An 18,855-nucleotide genomic window follows, 5' to 3' on the forward strand; every position below is an offset into this window, starting at 1 on the left:
GTTTATGCTCTTAACCTCCATAGTATACTGCCTCTCTTAATAATATATATTGATCGATAAGATTGTAGACTTTTAGTGTAAAAACAGAGAGTGAAGTATAATCATTAAAATTCTTTAGATTTTTTTTTTTTAGATATCTGCCATTCGATTTGTTTTCATTGTAATTAGTAACTTTACCAAAGTCTAGAAATTTTAGGGAGTTAACTTCTGATACCTTAACATTGCCCTAGTAACCACAAGCATGATTCTACTTGTATATTTTATATCTGAGCACATTTGTTGTATGTGAATTAGTTTTTGTTTTTTCTGCTATTTTTAAAGATGCCTAAGTTCTTTGAATTAGCAGCTAATTTATATGTATAAGCATCAAAGTATTTTAAGTGAGAAGAAGAGGAGTGGTATATATTTTTTAAAAATCATCAGGTGATTGTGATACACTTATGTGTATAGATTGATTTCTCTTTGCATATGAGGTAATCATACCTTCTGTCAGGTGACCGAATAGCAGTGACTAACATGTCACTGCTCCAAATTTGATTATATAACTGCTGGTTTGCTGTGCCTTATCAATCAAATTAACTAGGGAAAAATAAGATTTATTTAATAGTGCAAGTTAAATCAAGTTTGATGTGTTTATTATTCCGTGCTTTATACAGAAAGCAGTTAGATACATAATGAAATTAATCTTTTATGGGAAGCAGTATAAATTCAAGTTGATAAAGTTATAGATGTCAACTTACCTTAAGATTGTACAGAATATGTTAATAATATGTGTTCTTAGGATTTCCACTGGACAAAGCAGTTGCCTATGCAAAACTCAGGAATCCATTTGTAATCAATGACTTGAATATGCAGTATCTCATACAAGATAGGTGAGTGGGGAAGTTGGCTGAATTAAGGGAAGGAAAATTAACATTTATTTAGTATCTATAAGCTGACATGACATCAGGTGTTTTCATATACATTAATTTGTGGTATCCTTGAAATAATACTTAGAAATAGGTATTTATACCCAATTTTACAGATGAAGAAACTCAGGAATCAGGGTTATCAATTAATTTGTCCAAAGTTACAAGTAGTTCCACAAGTAGTGGGACAAGGAGTTAAACCAGGTTTGTTTAATTTCCAGAGCCTACTAAACCATTGAAAATTATGAACAATTGTTCTATCGTGACTGACGATGAAATTAGGGCTTTACTCATTAGAACTAGATGTTTTTTAATGGTAAAGTGTAACCATTTTGAAAAATATTTCACTATATATCTTAGCATTCATTTAACAGGCCAAAAGCATGGATTTCTAAGAGAAATAAAATAAGAATATATTTATATATCATTTAATTGATGTTTCACTCTGATGACTTCCTTTATAATTTCACTAGCATTCTATTTTTTGTGTGTTAGCATTACAATTGAGATTATATATATGAAAATACTTTATAAAGTATAAGGCCTTATAGTTTTTGTATTTCTCTTTTTGTTTTTTTCTATTCTTCCAGAATAGAATAATTCTTCCACATTATTAATATCTAAAATTTTAAAACATTTTTCCTGGGTTTACATATTGATGCATGTTTATATATTATAACTATAAATATGTACAGATATATATACATATTCATTTTAAGAAGTTTGGAAAATAAAAGCATAAAGAAAGGCATTTAACCCTTCTGTTACATCTACCATATTTTTTTGATATAGAAAGCAATAGATACATATACTCAAATTTTACAAAATTAGGATCACTTTTCTCTTATAATATTGTGAACATTTTCCCACGTCATTACATGTATAGAGTATCAGGTTTTCAATGGTTAGGTAATATTCTGTCATTGCAATATAGCAAATTTATTTAACCATTTGTTTTTATACATTTGCATTCCCAGTTTTAAAAATTAGTATTTTAATATGCCACAAAATGTATTGTGCATGCATTTTTGTTGTAATTGCTGAATATTTCCTTAGAATACATTTTTTTCAATACTTTAAATGACATATTTGTTTATTTAAAAAATAAAAAGAATATACATGCCTTTTTTAGTGGTGGAACAGTAATAATGTACTTTATGAACAGTACAATAATATACTCATTGTGAAATAGAGCAATAAAATAATAAGGATGTTTTCCTTTTTCTTTAGGAGGGAAGTATATAGTATTCTTCAAGCTGAAGGTATTTTACTTCCTCGTTATGCGATTTTGAATCGAGACCCAAATAATCCCAAAGGTAGGAGTAAGAGATTGTAAACAAGCTACCTTCTGTCACTCAACATACTTTTGAACCACTTCCCTTGTATTTAAAGAATGCGTAGTATTCTATTCAGGTTTTTTTAATGATCCAAATAAACAAGCATTATATTTAGTTAAAATGTGACACTATGAGCTAAAAGGCTAACTAATAATTTAGGAGTTAATATATCGTATTTTTCTTTGGTCTACATTTGACATATCTCTGAGAATCATAAAGAAGAATTTTTAAGTTACATGCTTTAATAAATTTGCATTGATGGGGTAAACAAGTGATTCATCTGTGACTGTTGAATTAAATATTAGTAACTTCATGCTGGGATACCACAATTAAATTTCTGGTGACTAGGAATTTTGAAATATTACTATTAATATTTTAAAGCGCCTTTTGCTTCATTTTTCTCGTTACCTAAAACATAGCTCGTAGGCTATATGTAATTTAGTCTACAAAGGCAAGATAAATGTTCTTCTGTCTTAAGATTTAATATTCTGATAACAATATTTTGGTGAATTTTGATGACTTTATTGTACCTTAAAGCAACTTTTATTAAAAAACGGATATAGCATTTATTATCTGTATCAGGGAACTTTTCTTGTTGGTCTAGAGGTGAAAAATTAACTTGCTGATTGGATTGCTTGCTTACTCTGCATATAGGTTACTTTTCTAACTTAAATAGTTTCATGTTTTATGGCATCTGTGATATGAATGATTCCATATGTTTTTCAGGAGATGATAGCATTCTGGAGTTATTTCTCAGTTTTTCTTGTTGGCATCATTTCATATTTAACTTTGAATTCTGTGGGATGATAGAGTGAAATGGCAGGTCCGTAAGATTTTAAAGAACAGCTATAGTTCTGAATGCCGTATATCATAAATGTTGGCATATGTTTGCATAAACATTTTTAGTTAAAATCAAATCAGTACATTATCCAAGGTTACTTTTCTTTGTAATCAATATTCTAGCAAAAAGCGTCCTCAATAATATTATATCTAGATAATATACAATATGTAATTTTTCTTGCTATTATGTTTGATTTATAGAATGCAGTCTGATTGAAGGGGAAGATCATGTAGAAGTAAATGGGGAGGTTTTCCAAAAGCCATTTGTAGAAAAGCCAGTCAGTGCAGAAGATCACAATGTTTACATTTATTATCCAACGTCTGCTGGTGGTGGAAGTCAGAGACTTTTTCGAAAGGTAACCTTTGTTATCTTACTGAATACTATCTTGATACATTGTTGTATAAATTTTACTAAAAGTAATCAAGTATTTAATAAAACTATTTTAAATAAGAATGTATCATTTAGAGATAAATTAATGAAATTGATGTCATACTTTGTTAGAAAAGCAAGGCATCATTTTAGTTACATAATGTTGTTTATGCAATATTTCTACCTACAGAATACCAAGAAAATTACTTGATTTTCCTTCTACCTTCCATTTATGTATCTGTTATATAAGAAATTCAGATAGCGATCAGCAGTCTTTTAGAAAAATGGCCCCCAAAATGGATAGTTCATAGAAAAAGTAATATCAGTAACTTTTACATCCATTAAATTATGCTCAAAATTATACCCATAATAAATGCAAATCAAGTGTAAAAGATAATGCCATTGAATTACTTTTTTGGATTAACAAAGATCAAAAAGATTGAGGTAGTTGGAAAAGAAGCACAAATCCAAACATTGGCAGAAATGCAAATTAGTATAGCCTCCTAGCAACATAACTTAGCAATATATCAGGATTGAAAATGCACGTATACTTATAAACAATCATGAAATGCAAAGTAGGAACACAATTTTAAATCCATGAGAGTGCCAAATATTAAAAAGTCTAATAATAGCAAACATAGACAAAGATATAGAGCAGTAACAACTCTTATACACTGCTGGAGAGACTAACTTGTTAAAACAGCGTATAAAAGATTTTGGCATTATCTTTGTAAGTTGAATATGAGCATATTGTATCACCTAGCGATTCCACTTCTGGTATATACCTTAGAAACACTCTTGCACACATGTGCCACAGGGATACTTATAAGAATGTGCAAAGCAACATTGTTCTACTAGCTAAAGCTTAGAAAACAACCTAAATATACATTGATAGAGAATGACTGAATTATGGTGTATTTATACAGTGGAAAATTCTATAGTGGTAAAAAGGAACAAACTAGAGTTACATGCAGCAACATAGTTGAATCTTAGAAACATTATTCTTAGTATTCGTTGTATTTTTATGCTGTTTAACTTACATGTAAATTACAATTACAGCAGAAAATAATATAGGGTCAACTACATAGTAAGTTTTGTTAAATATTTGTAGATTTAAAAAATGTTTGGAAGTATCTAAGATGGAAGTAGATGGCAAAAGGGTTATACTATAAAAATGAGGGGAATAATTTAGTTTTCATATTGATGGATGTGTTTGGTTTTCAGATTGGCAGTAGAAGTAGTGTTTATTCTCCAGAAAGCAATGTACGAAAAACAGGCTCATATATATATGAAGAGTTTATGCCCACAGATGGTACTGATGTTAAGGTAAGATTGATTAAAGTATATTTTAATTGTGTATTTAGAGTTTACTAATGATTTCAGAAAAAGAGGTTACCCTTTCATTAGCTATATCTAACCTCTACTCTGTGTGTCTTTCTTTTTGACTAGGGATTCTTAATCTCTTTTGGACTGTGAATGCCTTTGGTAGTCTGAAGCCTATGGACTCTTTTTTTAGAATAATGTTCATAAAGGCTTAAAAGAAAACATACAGGATGACCAAGGAGACAAATTTTATTAAAATATAGTTATCAAAATATTTAAAAACAAACTTTGTGATGCAATAATATGTATGCTTCTTTGAAAGGACATTAAGTAATAAAATATAGTGAGTAAGGGTCTAACAGCCACCACAGTTTCCAAGCCTTGAATAGACTAAATGATGTTTTGAGATCTACAACAACTATAATGTGATATAAAAATATGTGATTTCTCTTGGTGAAAAATAAGGTCTTAATTGCTTCACCTTTAGCCAGTCTCTGTCTAAACAGAGTGTTCTTTCTAAGGGTAAACCTGATGGTGAACCTCTCCTTAAAAATTCTCTTGTGGATCCTCTCTTGTGGATCCTCACTGACCACAGAATAATAATCAGATTCAAAAGGCTGGCATACAAGATATTTCACATTCTGCCCTCTGTCTGTCCTATGGGCCTTATTTCTTACAACGTAAACCATACCAAATAAGTTACTCTTACCTGAATGTCGTGCTGTTTCATGCCTCTGCCCCGTGTCTGTGTTTATTACCTTTGCTTAGAGTGCCTTTCCCTCTTCTGTGTGCCTTCAAATTCATGCTGTCCCTCACCTCCCACTCCTTTTTTAATCTTTTGGCAGTTACTTCCTTATGGTTATTTGTTCCTTTTATGGTTATTTGTACCTCTCCTTTGTTAAACTAAAAGCAATTTGAGATGGATGACATCATATACATCCTAGAATTCCCTCATAATGCTCAGTATAATTGTTTTCTATGAAGCATGGAACGTCACTTTACCAGTTTTGCTATAAAATTAGTTATTTATAACCTCTTCCAATGTATTGAAAATTTTGGCATGTAAAATAGAAAAGTGTGTGAAAGAATAGTCTGGAAACTGAAGTATTTCTTATTGATTATTTTTTTCTTTGAATTTGTTGTCTGCTGGTTTTTATATATAGATATCTTTAAATAAAATATACATTTAATATTTGTGAAAGGTTTACACAGTGGGTCCAGATTATGCCCATGCCGAAGCTCGAAAATCTCCAGCACTTGATGGCAAGGTGGAACGAGATAGTGAAGGAAAAGAAGTAAGATACCCTGTTATTCTTAATGCACGAGAAAAATTAATTGCTTGGAAAGTCTGCCTCGCATTTAAGGTAAGATGTCATACAGGCCATATAGGCCCTTGTAAAAAGAATTCTAATTTTCTTTTTTGAGTAAAAGAGATGTTATTTGGGCCTATAATTGGAGAAGTAAGCTGAGAAAATAAAAGCGGTGCATCTGAACAATTTATGTACTTTTCAAGGGATTCTTGTAGTGCCAATGATAAAAACTAATATGATGATTAAAAAATGATAATAAATGAAGGCCTTTGTTTCTTTGTATTCTTTCTGTATTACATAAAAGGGAACTTTGGGGCTGGCCCGGTGGCTTAGTGGTTAAGTTCGCGCGCTCGGCTACCGCGGCCCGGCGTTCAGATCCCGGGCGTGCACCGTCGCACTGCTTGTCGAGCCATGCTGTGGCGGCGTCCCATATAAAGTGGAGGAAGATGGGCACAGATGTTAGCCCAGGGGCAGTCTTCCTCAGCAAGAAGAGGAGGATTGGCAGATGTTAGCTCTGTGCTGATGTCCCTCACCAAAAACAAAAAAGGAACTTTGTCCGTTTATCCAGAAATTAAAATTACAGAGGAAAACTTAACTAAAACAGTAGGGTTAACCAGTGTTTAGAGGTCTTGTTTAACATATTAAAAACAAAACTGGTTACAAGTATTATTTACTCTTAGAATTGATAAATGATATTTTTGTCGAATCAAAAATGTCCTCAGTAGTCTTCCAGCCGTGACAATTGATCTTTGGCCTATTATGTGATAAAATATGTTCATGAAAGCAATGCAAATACATTTCTCAAAGAAAACTTTTTACTTCTGACATTTGACTAATTCCTTCAATTAATCTATATTGTTAGGCTTTTACTACCATATAGTAAAGATTTAAATAGAAGTAGTACAACCTGCATCTAACAAAGAATAAACTACCTTTTTGAAGCCTTGTCTGGGATATGTAACTTAAAGACTAGTGTATAATAATGGTTAGTAAATAATAAATAAATTTTTTTTGTCTTAATAATTTGAAGTCTCTTTTATGGAAGGAATATTAGCCTATAAATATGTTTTAATAGCTTTATATAAATCATTGCAATTTTGTAATACCAGGATTCTCAAAGCCATGACTTAAATCACATTATATTAATATGTGATGATTTGAATATAAAATGTAGAAGATCAGAAAATTCCTCGAGCCTGAGCAGGAAATTCATAGCTTTCAACTGTTTTCTTCTCCCAAATAAAGTAAATTTATGTGGGGTGCTTACAAGTGTATGGTTGTTAGGGTTTAAAAGATTCATAGGGATAATTGGACATTTCTTTGGGGATATGTCTTTTTAGGTTAAAGTGGTATAATTGTGCTAGCACAAAGTTTATCAAAGCCTTTAAAATTTTTTACTTTTTTTTTTTAATTAAATGTTAGTTAAAGAACTTTTTGATACAATGTGTTATTTTTTTGGCCTCTCTAGTCCCTTAAGCATTATTGTTCTACATCTACTTCATGGTAAGGAACTTAACTATTTGGCATGTGCTATATATTTTCAGAGTACTCAGGTTATAAATAAGTAGTTTCTTTCATCTTTTACTTATTATGAAGTAAACTAATAAACAGTAATACACTTTTAGACCTTTATAAAATTTGATATGTTCTAGTAAGACTGGAAAACTGTGACTCTTAATTCAAATGGTACTTTAAAGTTTATAATTTATTTTAAATAGCAAACAGTTTGTGGCTTTGATTTGTTACGGGCCAATGGACAGTCCTATGTCTGTGATGTCAATGGCTTCAGTTTTGTGAAAAATTCCATGAAGTATTATGATGATTGTGCAAAAATACTTGGGTAAGAATTTTTTCCTCTCTACCTTTGTTATAGCTAATGTATACTGTTTATTCAGAAACCAAATAATTGTAAACATCAAATGATCAAGATTTTGTGTAAGCACTCAAGGATAAAAATCAGTGTTCATAAAATGACATCCCCAAAGACTGAGCCAAATCCTGAATTATACTTTGGGTTATCGAAGACAGATTAATTTATGATCAGTATAGATAAAGGCTTAAAGGTATTTTAACTTCATAGATTTAGAAATGCTATAACAGTGATTTATACAGTGATTATTAATCAAAACAGCTAATTTATTAGATTACTTTGCTCCTGAAGTTTTTGCTGTATAATTATAGTTGAAAAAGTTTCCTTCTCTTAATGGCACAAAGTTAATATTCGTAAAATAAGTAACCAGAGTAAAATAGAAATATTTGGAATTCAGGATTCTTTTGAATGTTGCTGCTTTTAACAAGCATGTGTTACCTAAAGATAATCTCATGAGATTATCAAGTGAATATAAAAGAAATTATTGCATATGGGAATGCCATTTTTATTTTCTTTGACCTGTTTTCTTATACTTTGATTTAGAAGACTCACAAGACAAAAACTGTTTTAAACTCTTTCAAAGTAAAAATAACAAAGCCATAAGAAACTTACACTTAAAAAGGTATTGTAATAATTGGAGTCAGCTTTTATAGTATATTTCAAAGATTTGTGAAGTTACCCTTAAAGTGAAGTTTGAGGGAGCTTACTAAATGTTAGCATGAATAAATGCTAAATTTAAATAAAACAAAAAATGTTTGTGTACTTAAGCATGTTTTCATTGTTAACCCTATTAGTAAAATACAATAGAAATTTGTTAAAAACGAGCAATGGTATTTAGAATAGCTTTATAGGTGATCAATAAACTGGTAAGAAATGATCAGTGGCTGCCCAGAAGAGACAGTCTTGGGTTTCAGAATCTATGTAAGTAGATATGATGCAATTATAGTGATTTATTTGAATCCAATGTGATTTATATTTTTAAAACTAAAATAAATAAATAATTCCGAATTCATGACATCCCATTAATGTGTTCTGATACACCAGTTTAGAACTGCTAATCTGATTTTTCTTCATCAGGATTGATTCTTTGGGTTACTTTTTATATGCTGTTATCATCACTAGATAGTTTGACTTAACTCCTATGATTCTGTATCATTTGTCATTAAGTATCCAGTGTTGTCTTAAAATGAACTAATTTTTAATTTTTTTTCTTTTTGTCTTAAAGCAATATTGTAATGCGAGAGCTTGCTCCACAATTTCATATCCCCTGGTCAATTCCCTTAGAAGCTGAAGATATCCCGATTGTACCAACTACGTCTGGAACTATGTAAGTTTGAATATTTTAGTTTAGAAACTCCTTGGGTTTTCCCCATCAGTCTGTGCTATTACAATAAAGATTAAATTTCTGAATGATTATTAGACACTTTACTGTGTATGTTGTATATGATTCACTTTGCAGATGGAGAACTAGATTATGTGTTTTTACAAGGGTTCATCTAGACTAAAAATCTTTTGGATTGTTACAAATAAAATCCTAAAAAGTACTTAGATAATTGTAGAAGTACTGAATTAAGCTATAAGAATAAAGGAGGCACCAGAGGTGCCTTACTTAAAGGTTCATAGCCAGTGACCCAACTTTGGTGCTTTCAGCATGTAAAGAAAAAATACACAGTTATATCTTGATGTAAGTTAATTAGACCAATATTGCCAAAGTGTTTCATAGCATTCTGCTGGTGAAAGTTACTACTTGAAACTCACCAAATGCTTCATATTCACAGCTTAGAAATTTACATTAGCATATTAAATATTCTGAAGAAGTCTTGATTAAGGTGAGGGAGGACCAAAAATATTTAATTTTGTTTTTAAACCAGTATTTCCCAACTTATTTAACACGAATTTTTTGGGGGGTAAATTATTAAAATCCTGCAGGGTTGTGTTCTGAGGCTCACAGTTTGGCAAATACTAAATTATACCCTAACATTCTTCCTAGGACAGTTTTATCCTCCAGTAATTTGAGTTTGAAATACTTGTTCTTCTTACTTGGGCAAAACAAAGCAGCTATCAATAAAGCTTTATTTTGTTTTGATTTAATGAAATTTCAGCCTGGAATGATCTAAGGGCAAGGATTTAATGAAGTTCTGGGGTTGCAGTCCATTTACTTTTATCCCAGAGTTAGCATAGTTATCTTGAGAGAGGAAGCAGATATTATATAGCTTAATACTACTCCCCCTCCAGCTTCTTAAATTCTTTTTAGGATTTTATTTGGTAAAATTGACTGGCTGTTACAAGTACTGTTCTTCGTGGGGAATGTCTTGAAATAGTAAAAGATAGCTCTAAATAAATAACTAGATGTTGTATTGATCTGAATTATGCAACACAAATCTTTGTTGGAAAATTGAGAACGTATTTTTTTCTTTTAGGATGGAACTTAGATGTGTCATAGCTGTCATACGTCACGGGGATCGAACACCAAAACAAAAAATGAAGATGGAAGTGAGGCATCAAAAGTATGTTTTAAGGGGAATAATTTAACACTCAGGAGATAATAAGATTTCTGATAGGTGATTAGCTGTTTTGATTAATATGTCATAGAAACACTGTTTACCACCATTTCTTGGCCATTAATATTTAAACCACTGGATACAAACAAAATTCATTTAAAATAATTGTATATATCTGCATCTGAGAATTATTGTAATGGTATCCATAAATGATCATCAGTCTGACCTGGCTTTCATTTATTGTTGTAAAAGTGTTCTATTTAATCTTGGTTTATTATTCTCTTACATTGCTTTCTGAGAGTCATTAACCTCTCAACTTTCTAGAAGAAAATTAGTAGAATGAAAGTTTATGTTATTTCTATTCAGTATTTGATTTGGAGATGATAAAATTTGAAAACCTGAACTATTAAACATGCATTGAAACTGATTTTTTAAAAAAATTTATGTGTATACAGTGACTTCAGAGAATATATGATATTTGTATTATAATCATATATTCAGTTTCTATTATGAGAAAACTTTTAAAAATCATCTAGTGATTATTAGTTTGATATGGTTTAGGAAAATACTAAGTTTTATGAATCAAAGTAGAGGAGCAACATGGCATAGTGAAAGATGACACACAATATTTGAAATCCGTAGATCCCTGAGTCCTATATCTGTCAGTTATAATCATTCTTGTCCCATATCTTTAATTTTTTATAACTGACTTTTTTATGTATATGGTGGTAATGTTAATTATTGCAAACAACTAACAGTGCTCTCTTTTTTATAAGATTTTTTGATCTTTTTGAAAAGTGTGATGGATATAAATCTGGGAAATTAAAACTCAAAAAGCCAAAACAATTACAGGCAAGTGCAGTTGATTTCTTGTTGAGTTTTACATTGCTAATGGCAAAGTTACATAAACATTCAACTCTTTTTAAATTTATTTTATAGGAAGTGCTGGATATTGCACGACAACTTCTTATGGAGCTGGGGCAAAATAATGATTCTGAAATTGAAGAAAACAAGTCAAAACTTGAACAACTGAAGACCGTGTTAGAGATGTGAGTATCTTTTTGAAACGCTTAATTTTGATAACTACTTGTAGTGCTCTTTTTGTGTGTGTGTGACTTTCCATGTTAATTTCCTTCACAATTTGATCTGTTTGCTCTTTGTCACTGTAGCTGAAGAGAAATTAGTGAAAGTCTGATTTATTTTTACCAGTGAGAAAATAGATTATTGTATTACAGGTTATAGTTTTAGTTTTAATTTTGATGAGAAGATCAAAAGAGGACATCAAATTTGCATCTTTTGTGAAGTACTACTTAGGCTGCAGGTCACATTGCTAACTTCACCACGGATTCAGTGCTGTTTAAAAAAACAATGTTGGTGTTTTAATCAAGTGAAATTGGTACCACCAGTATTCCTATTATAAGCTTTACATATTTGGCCACTTATAATCTCATTTCCTTTATTTTTTAAAGACACGTACATTTATATTTTTATATATTTCTATACTTTGTCATCTCTTCAAAACTGTCAAACTTTTGTAGAGAAACTTTTTTTGTATTTTCACTTTGTGTGTGTGTGCGTGTGTGAGGAAGATTAGTCCTGAGCTAACATCTGTTGCCAATCCTCCTCTTTTTGCTGAGGAAGGTTAGCCCTGGGATAACATTCGTGCCCACCTTCCTCTACTTTGTATGGGATGGTGCCAGAGCATGGCTTGACAAAGCAGTGCGTTGATCCGCACCCAGGATCCAAGCCTGCGAACCCCAGGCCGCCGAAGCATAGTGCGCGAACTTAACTGCTACACTATTGGGCTGGCCGCTGTATTTTCATTTTTAGTGTGGTTAGAATGACTACCTGTGGTGCAGATTTTCTGCTAGGATATTTTGAAGAATTCAACAAGGTAATTACAAATACAAGGAGACATTAATATGTAAGATGGATTTTTGTTTTTCTTTAGGAGTTTGCATTGAATGCTTACTGAGTATTGTCCATTCTGCTTGCCATTTTATTTTTCAGGTATGGCCATTTTTCTGGAATAAATCGTAAGGTCCAGTTAACCTATCTCCCTCATGGTTGTCCTAAAACATCTAGTGAGGAGGAAGGTATGTCATTATTAATGCTTGTTGTGTTTTAATTATATGTAGGGACTTACTCCTCATCGTTGATTATCTTTGGACCTCCTTCTGCTAATAGTTTAGGGACTGGCATGCTGAATAAAGGAAAAATAAAGTGAAATTTTGTTAACTGTGCCTTCTATCCTTTAAATAAAGTATAGATTTTGTTCTTTATCATTTAAGTAAAGAATAGATTTAATTATTCTGAAAACTGCTTAGGACTTCCCTTTTACTCTGAGGTTGTTTCAGAAAGCTTATTCATTTATAACTAAATGTTACTTAATAGGTCCCTTTCTTCCTCTTTTGGTAGAAGAGGGCAGAGTATACAGGAAGAAAGCTCAAAAAGTATGAAAAGACTATTTGATAAAATACACAATCAACATGTTTCTAAAATAGATATTTTCCTCCATGCAGTAAATCAGAATAAGCACTTTAAAATTAGTCTCCTAAGAGCAGTCAGCACAAAAGTCCATAAATTTATTTAACTTTCAAAAGAAAAATGGGCAGGGGTTGGAGAAGCCATTTCATGGAGAAATGGAGATGCACAATAAAATAATGATAACAGTGGTAATAATTACTCTTGTCTGTCACACTGGCAAAGTGTTTTATTTTTTCAAACTGGTAGTAAAGAATGTTGATGAGAATATAGTGGGACAGGATTTCAGTCTACTGGTAGGAGTATAAATTGAAATAACTCTTTGAAAAGTAATTTGGCAATATATATATATATCAGAACTTCAAAAAATGTTCATATGCTTTGACTTTAATTCTACTTATAAGAATCTATCGCAAGGAAGTAGTTAGATAGGGAAATATTGATCTATATGGATATTTACAGTGGCATTATTTATAATAGCAAAAATTGAAGTAGTGATTATCTTCAGTGCAAACAAATATTTTGATTATGTTGACCTTTATATATTTATGTATATATATTTTAAAATTTGACATGTTGCTCTCGTCACAATCTGTGATTAATAGCAATACAGATTAATTTCCTATGTCTTAATGTTTATGATCAAAAACATTCATTAAATAACTATTCATTTAAGTCAATTAAGGGGCCGGCCTGGTGGCACAGGCGCTTAAGTTTGTGTGCTCCGCTGCGGCAGCCGGTTCAGATCCCTGGTGCGCACCGACGCACTGCTTGGCAAGCCATGCTGTGGCAGCGTCCCGTATAAAGTGGAGGAAGATGGACATGGATGTTAGCCCAGGGCCAGTCTTCCTCAGCAAAAAAAAAGAGGAGGATTGGCAGATGTTAGCACAGAGCTGATCTTCCTCAAAAAAAAAAAAAAGTCAATTAATTGTTCTTTCATAAATTAATATTGGCCTACGTGGTAAAGCACGTACAACTACTAACTAATCCCAGGGGAAAGGGTGATTTTCTGTCACTTCTAATGAATTATCATTAAGTTCTTTAGTGCTTGTATTACTTATTTTTAAATTGTCTTTGTTTCTGTAACCCAACATAGATCTTAGGCTGTGATAAAGGGCAGGTCAAAATTAAGTATAGAAACTCATTCACTTATGGTACACTTCCCCTACGTCTGAGAAAATTACTTTCATCTGGTACATACAGAAATTCCACAATTTGAAATTTAAAGAGCTGCTCTTGGCTACATTTTATTGTATATCTCACCCATAAATTTAATTTATAATAAATATTAGGCTCTGTCATCTCACATCTACCTAAAAGTATTCGAATCGCTGATTCCTAATCATAAAAATCTATACCTCTTCTTTACTTCAGCTAACATTATCTTTTATGTGACAGCACTACAGGAGGCTCTTAATATAAAGACATCTGGATCCTGTCATCAAGGAGTTCTTAATCTAGCATCTCGAGCACAACTAAATTAAATACATTGGGCAAATACCATTACTTTCATACCACTATGAGAGCAGGGAAGGGAGAGGCAGTACTTCCTTTCAGGAAACTGGGAAAGAGCCTTCTTCCTCAAGTGTGGAAGAGATTTTGAAATTTTCGTAAGATTTTAACAGGTGGACCAAAGGGTATTCCTGACAGAAGCAACAGCCTACAAAGATGGGTATGTTTAAGGGACAAAGTAATTTACATAAAGGCCATTATTCCACTGCAGAAGAGAGCACAAAGAAAAATTAATCTTGAAACATGTCTGTTTAAAAGAAATAAACTTGACATTTGCTTTATCCATTCACATGTATCTTAGACAGCCGAAGAGAAGAACCATCCTTACTTTTGGTTCTAAAATGGGGAGGAGAACTAACCCCTGCAGGCAGGGTCCAGGCTGAAGAACTTGGAAGAGCTTTCAGGTGTATGTATCCTGGAGGTCAAGGTAAATTCTGGAGTTTCTTTAATTTGGTGAAATTCGTACATCGTATTTTCAAATCCTCATTTATTTTAAGATGTTATTAAATATTTATAGAAATACAGTGAGATAAAAATATAGCTTAAGTGATTTGAGGATTTATTTTCAGGAGATTATGCAGGATTTCCTGGTTGTGGTTTACTCAGATTACATAGTACCTACCGACATGACCTCAAAATATATGCCTCTGATGAAGGACGGGTCCAGATGACTGCAGCTGCTTTTGCAAAGGTATAAATAAATGTTTTTTAGAATTCCTAGAATTTTCATCAAATACTGCATTTTAAAAGAGTTTTACTAATGCAATGTTTAAAAATTCCAAATTTGAAATTCAAACTAAAGCCCTGAGACGGCAATGATAAACTGTATTATTAATAAAGTTTTATTTAGTTAGCTCATAACTTATGAATTTCAGCATGTAACAATAATTATTATGATACTTTCTATTATTTCACATACTAATTTTTCAATCTGTATTGGCTTTTTAAAATATGTTTAGGGGCTATTAGCTCTGGAAGGAGAGCTTACACCCATTCTTGTTCAAATGGTGAAAAGTGCAAATATGAATGGTCTTTTGGATAGTGATAGTGACTCTTTGAGCAGTTGTCAGCAACGTGTGAAAGCAAGACTTCATGAAATACTTCAGAAAGACAGGGATTTTACTGCTGAAGATTATGAAAAGGTGAGTTCTTAGCAAACTCTTTTACATTGTGAAATATTATGCACACATAGAAAAGTGCATAAAACATAAAGTTAGAGCTTATTGTATTATAAAGCAAATGCTCATATAATCACCATCCAGATAGAGAAGTAGAACCTTGGTACAATGCTAACCCCTGTGTGCCCCTTCCAGTTGCAACCCCTTCCCTATCTCCTAGAAACAACTACTATCCTGACTTTTTATGTTGATCTTTTTTATAGTCTTATCATATCCAGAATACTTATTTGGACAAGTATGCATTTCTAACTCCTTTAGTCTCAGTTTTGGCTATTTGTTTAAACTTCATATAATAGAATGGCTTCTTCTCCGTCTATTTTGCTCAATATTATGTTTGTGAAACTCATCCATATTTTTGGGAATTTCCATAGTTAATTAGTAGTCATTTCGGTGTAGTATTTTATTTCAGGGATTGGCAAACTTTTTCTGTAAAAGACCAGATAGTAAATATTTTAGGTTTTGGGGGTCACATATGTTCTCTTGTTGCTTATTTTTTTTTTTTTTTTTTTTTTTTGACTACCTTTTAAGAAGTATAAAAACCATTCTTAGCTAATGGGCTATGCAACAGACCTCATTGAGCCTGCAGCCATAGATTGTTGACCCGTGTTCTGTTTTATGAATGTACTACAATTTATATATGCTCTCTACTATTGTTATAGTTTTGGGCTATTATAATTAACACTGCTGTGGATATTCTTGTGTGCCTCCTAGAGCATATGGCATACGTTTCTCTTGGGTATATTCTGGGAGTAGAATTGCTGTGACCCATAGTATGCTTGTGTTTCAATATTAGTAGATAATGTCAACCTGTTTTCTAAAGTCATTGAACCAATTTACACTCCCACCAGAAGTCCATAATAGTTGTCATTGTTCTACATAGTCTCTGTTCTTGGTATTCTGAGACTACTCTATTTTGGCCATTCTGAAGGTAAATGTATTGACCATCTAGATATCCTCTTGCGTGAGGCCTTCTCTTCAAGTCTTTTGTCTTTTTTTTCCTATGGTTGTCTGTGTTTTTCTTATTGAGTGGTAGAAGTTCTTTATATATTTTGGATATAAGCTCTTTGTTATGTGTGTTCTAAATACTACTTCCTATTCTAAGCCTTAATAATGTCTTTTGGTAAGCAGAAGTTCTTATTTCTGTGAATTCCAAATTCAGTTTTTTCCTTTATGGTCAGTGCATTTTGATGTATTGTTCATAATGTCTTTTTTTTTTAAATTTTATTTATTTATTTATTTTTTCCCCCAAAGCCCCAGTAGATAGTTGTGTGTCGTAGTTGCACATCCTTCTAGTTGCTGTATGTGGGATGCGGCCTCAACATGGCCGGAGAAGCGGTACGTCGGTGTGCGCCCGGGATCCGAACCCAGGCCGCCAGCAGTGGAGCGTGTGCACTTAACCGCTAAGCCACGGAGCTGGCCCCTATAATATCTTTTTCTAACCAGAGGTCATAAGATATTCTTATATATGATCTTCTATAAGCTTTACTGTTTTACCTTCCACATTTATCTTCAGTCCAGCTAAAGTTGACTTTTGTGTGTACTATAAGGTAATGATGTCAAAATTGATATTTTTACCCCAACTATATGTACATCCAGCACCACACACTGCAAAGACTGTCCTTTCCCGACCTCTTTGTAGTACCATCTTTATCATGTATGTGTGGTCTGTTTCTAGACTGTATACTTTTGTTGATCCTTGTGCCAGTGAATAAGATCTCCCAAATCCTACGTTGTTCCTTCTTCAAGTTTTTTTGGCTTTTCTTGCATTTCCATATAAATTTTAAATAAGCTGTTCAAAAATCCTTTTGGGATATTGATTTAGATTTCATTAAATTTGTGGTTTGTGAAAATTTTTATCTTTTTTTTTTTTTTTTTTTTGGTGAGGAAGATCAGCCCAGAGCTAACATCCATGCCTATCCTCCTCTTTTTTTGCTGAGGAAGACTGGCCCTGGGCTAACATCTGTGCCCATCTTCCTCCACTTTATATGGGACGTGGCCTCAGCATGGCTGGAGAAGCAGTGTGTCGGTGCACACCCAGGATCCAAACCCAGGCCGCCAGCAGCCGAGAGCGCGCACTTAACCACTGCGCCATGGGGCCGGCCCCAAATTTTTATCTTTTAAAAAAATTTTTGTGCAATTGTGAGTGGTACCTCTAAAAATTTTATTATCTGATTGTTGCTGCTATGCAGAAGTAGTTTTTAAATATTGACTTTATGTGTGTCAACTTTATTGAACTAATTTAATCATTTGTAGCTTTTTTCTTTTTCTTCTTTTTTTTTTTTTGTAAGGAAGACTGACTCTGAGCTAACATCCATTGCCCATCTTCCTCTATCTTGTATGTGGGACACTGTCACAGCATGGCTTGATGAGCAGTGCATAGGTCCGTACCCGGGATCCGAATCCGTGAACCTGGGGCCACCGAAGTGGAGCATGTGAACTTAACCACTGAGCTACCAGGCCGACCCCCAATTTGTAGATATTTTGTTTGATCTTTTAAAAGCGTATCCACAGATTTTTTTCTTCCTTTCCAATCCTTATGTTTTTTGTTCTTTTTCTTGCCTTACTTCACTAACTAGCACCTTCAAAACAAATTAAATAGAAGTGGCGTTTCTTTTCTTGTCCATATTCTCAAAGAGAAAGCTTTTAACACTTGTCCATTAAGTGTGATGTTTTTTGTAGATTTTTTATAGCTACTCTTTTTCAGAATAAGGAAATTCCATTCTGTTCCTATTTTGCTGAGAGTTTTTATTATGAAACATTTTTGAATTTTATCCTATTTTCTTTTCATCTCTTGCATCATATGATTTTGGGGGATATGAAGCTACATTGGTTCCTAGAATAAACTCAACTTTTTTGTTTTTTTTTTTTTTAAATATGTATCACTCATTTAGGATTACTAGTAATTTTGGTTAGGAGTTTTACGTCTGTGTTCATTATCAGATTGACCTTTTCTTTTTTATTCTTGCCATATCTTTGTCTGCTTTCATTATCAAAATTATGCTAGTCCCATAAAATTAGTTAGGGAGTCCTATTTTGGGGGAATAGTTTGTGTACATATGTTTCATTAAATGCTTAAATTTCCTAGTAAATTCTATGAACATTTTCTTTGTGGGAAAGCTTGTAATTAGGGATTCCAGAATAATTTAGTAGTTTTCAATTGTTATGTCTTTTGTCAGTATTAAATTACATTCTTCTAGAAGTTTGTTTATAATATCCTCTTTA

At 32.4% G+C, this 18,855-nt stretch overlaps 1 protein-coding gene across 9 annotated transcripts in view; it reads left to right on the forward strand.

Moving 5' to 3' along the window:
* PPIP5K2 (diphosphoinositol pentakisphosphate kinase 2) overlaps positions 1-18,855 on the forward strand; it is a 73,512-nt gene that overhangs the window by 11,641 nt on the left and 43,016 nt on the right. For 6 of the 9 annotated variants that reach the window (XM_058537010.1, XM_058537172.1, XM_058536962.1 and 3 more), the window contains exons 4-17: positions 782-872; positions 2,139-2,224; positions 3,287-3,441; positions 4,680-4,781; positions 5,981-6,142; positions 7,807-7,928; positions 9,184-9,285; positions 10,379-10,465; positions 11,236-11,315; positions 11,403-11,508; positions 12,470-12,555; positions 14,757-14,882; positions 15,025-15,146; positions 15,415-15,597. In XM_058537010.1, the coding sequence (XP_058392993.1) occupies positions 782-872; positions 2,139-2,224; positions 3,287-3,441; positions 4,680-4,781; positions 5,981-6,142; positions 7,807-7,928; positions 9,184-9,285; positions 10,379-10,465; positions 11,236-11,315; positions 11,403-11,508; positions 12,470-12,555; positions 14,757-14,882; positions 15,025-15,146; positions 15,415-15,597 (1,610 nt within the window). Of the gene's footprint in view, positions 1-781; positions 873-2,138; positions 2,225-2,950; positions 3,069-3,286; positions 3,442-4,679; positions 4,782-5,980; positions 6,143-7,806; positions 7,929-9,183; positions 9,286-10,378; positions 10,466-11,235; positions 11,316-11,402; positions 11,509-12,469; positions 12,556-14,756; positions 14,883-15,024; positions 15,147-15,414; positions 15,598-18,855 lie in introns of those variants that run through there. The other 3 variants (XM_058537034.1, XM_058537117.1, XM_058537144.1) reach the window with 2 other exon arrangements.

This window comes from Diceros bicornis, chromosome 1, assembly GCF_020826845.1.
Source record: "Diceros bicornis minor isolate mBicDic1 chromosome 1, mDicBic1.mat.cur, whole genome shotgun sequence".
Classification (NCBI taxonomy): domain Eukaryota; kingdom Metazoa; phylum Chordata; class Mammalia; order Perissodactyla; family Rhinocerotidae; genus Diceros; species Diceros bicornis.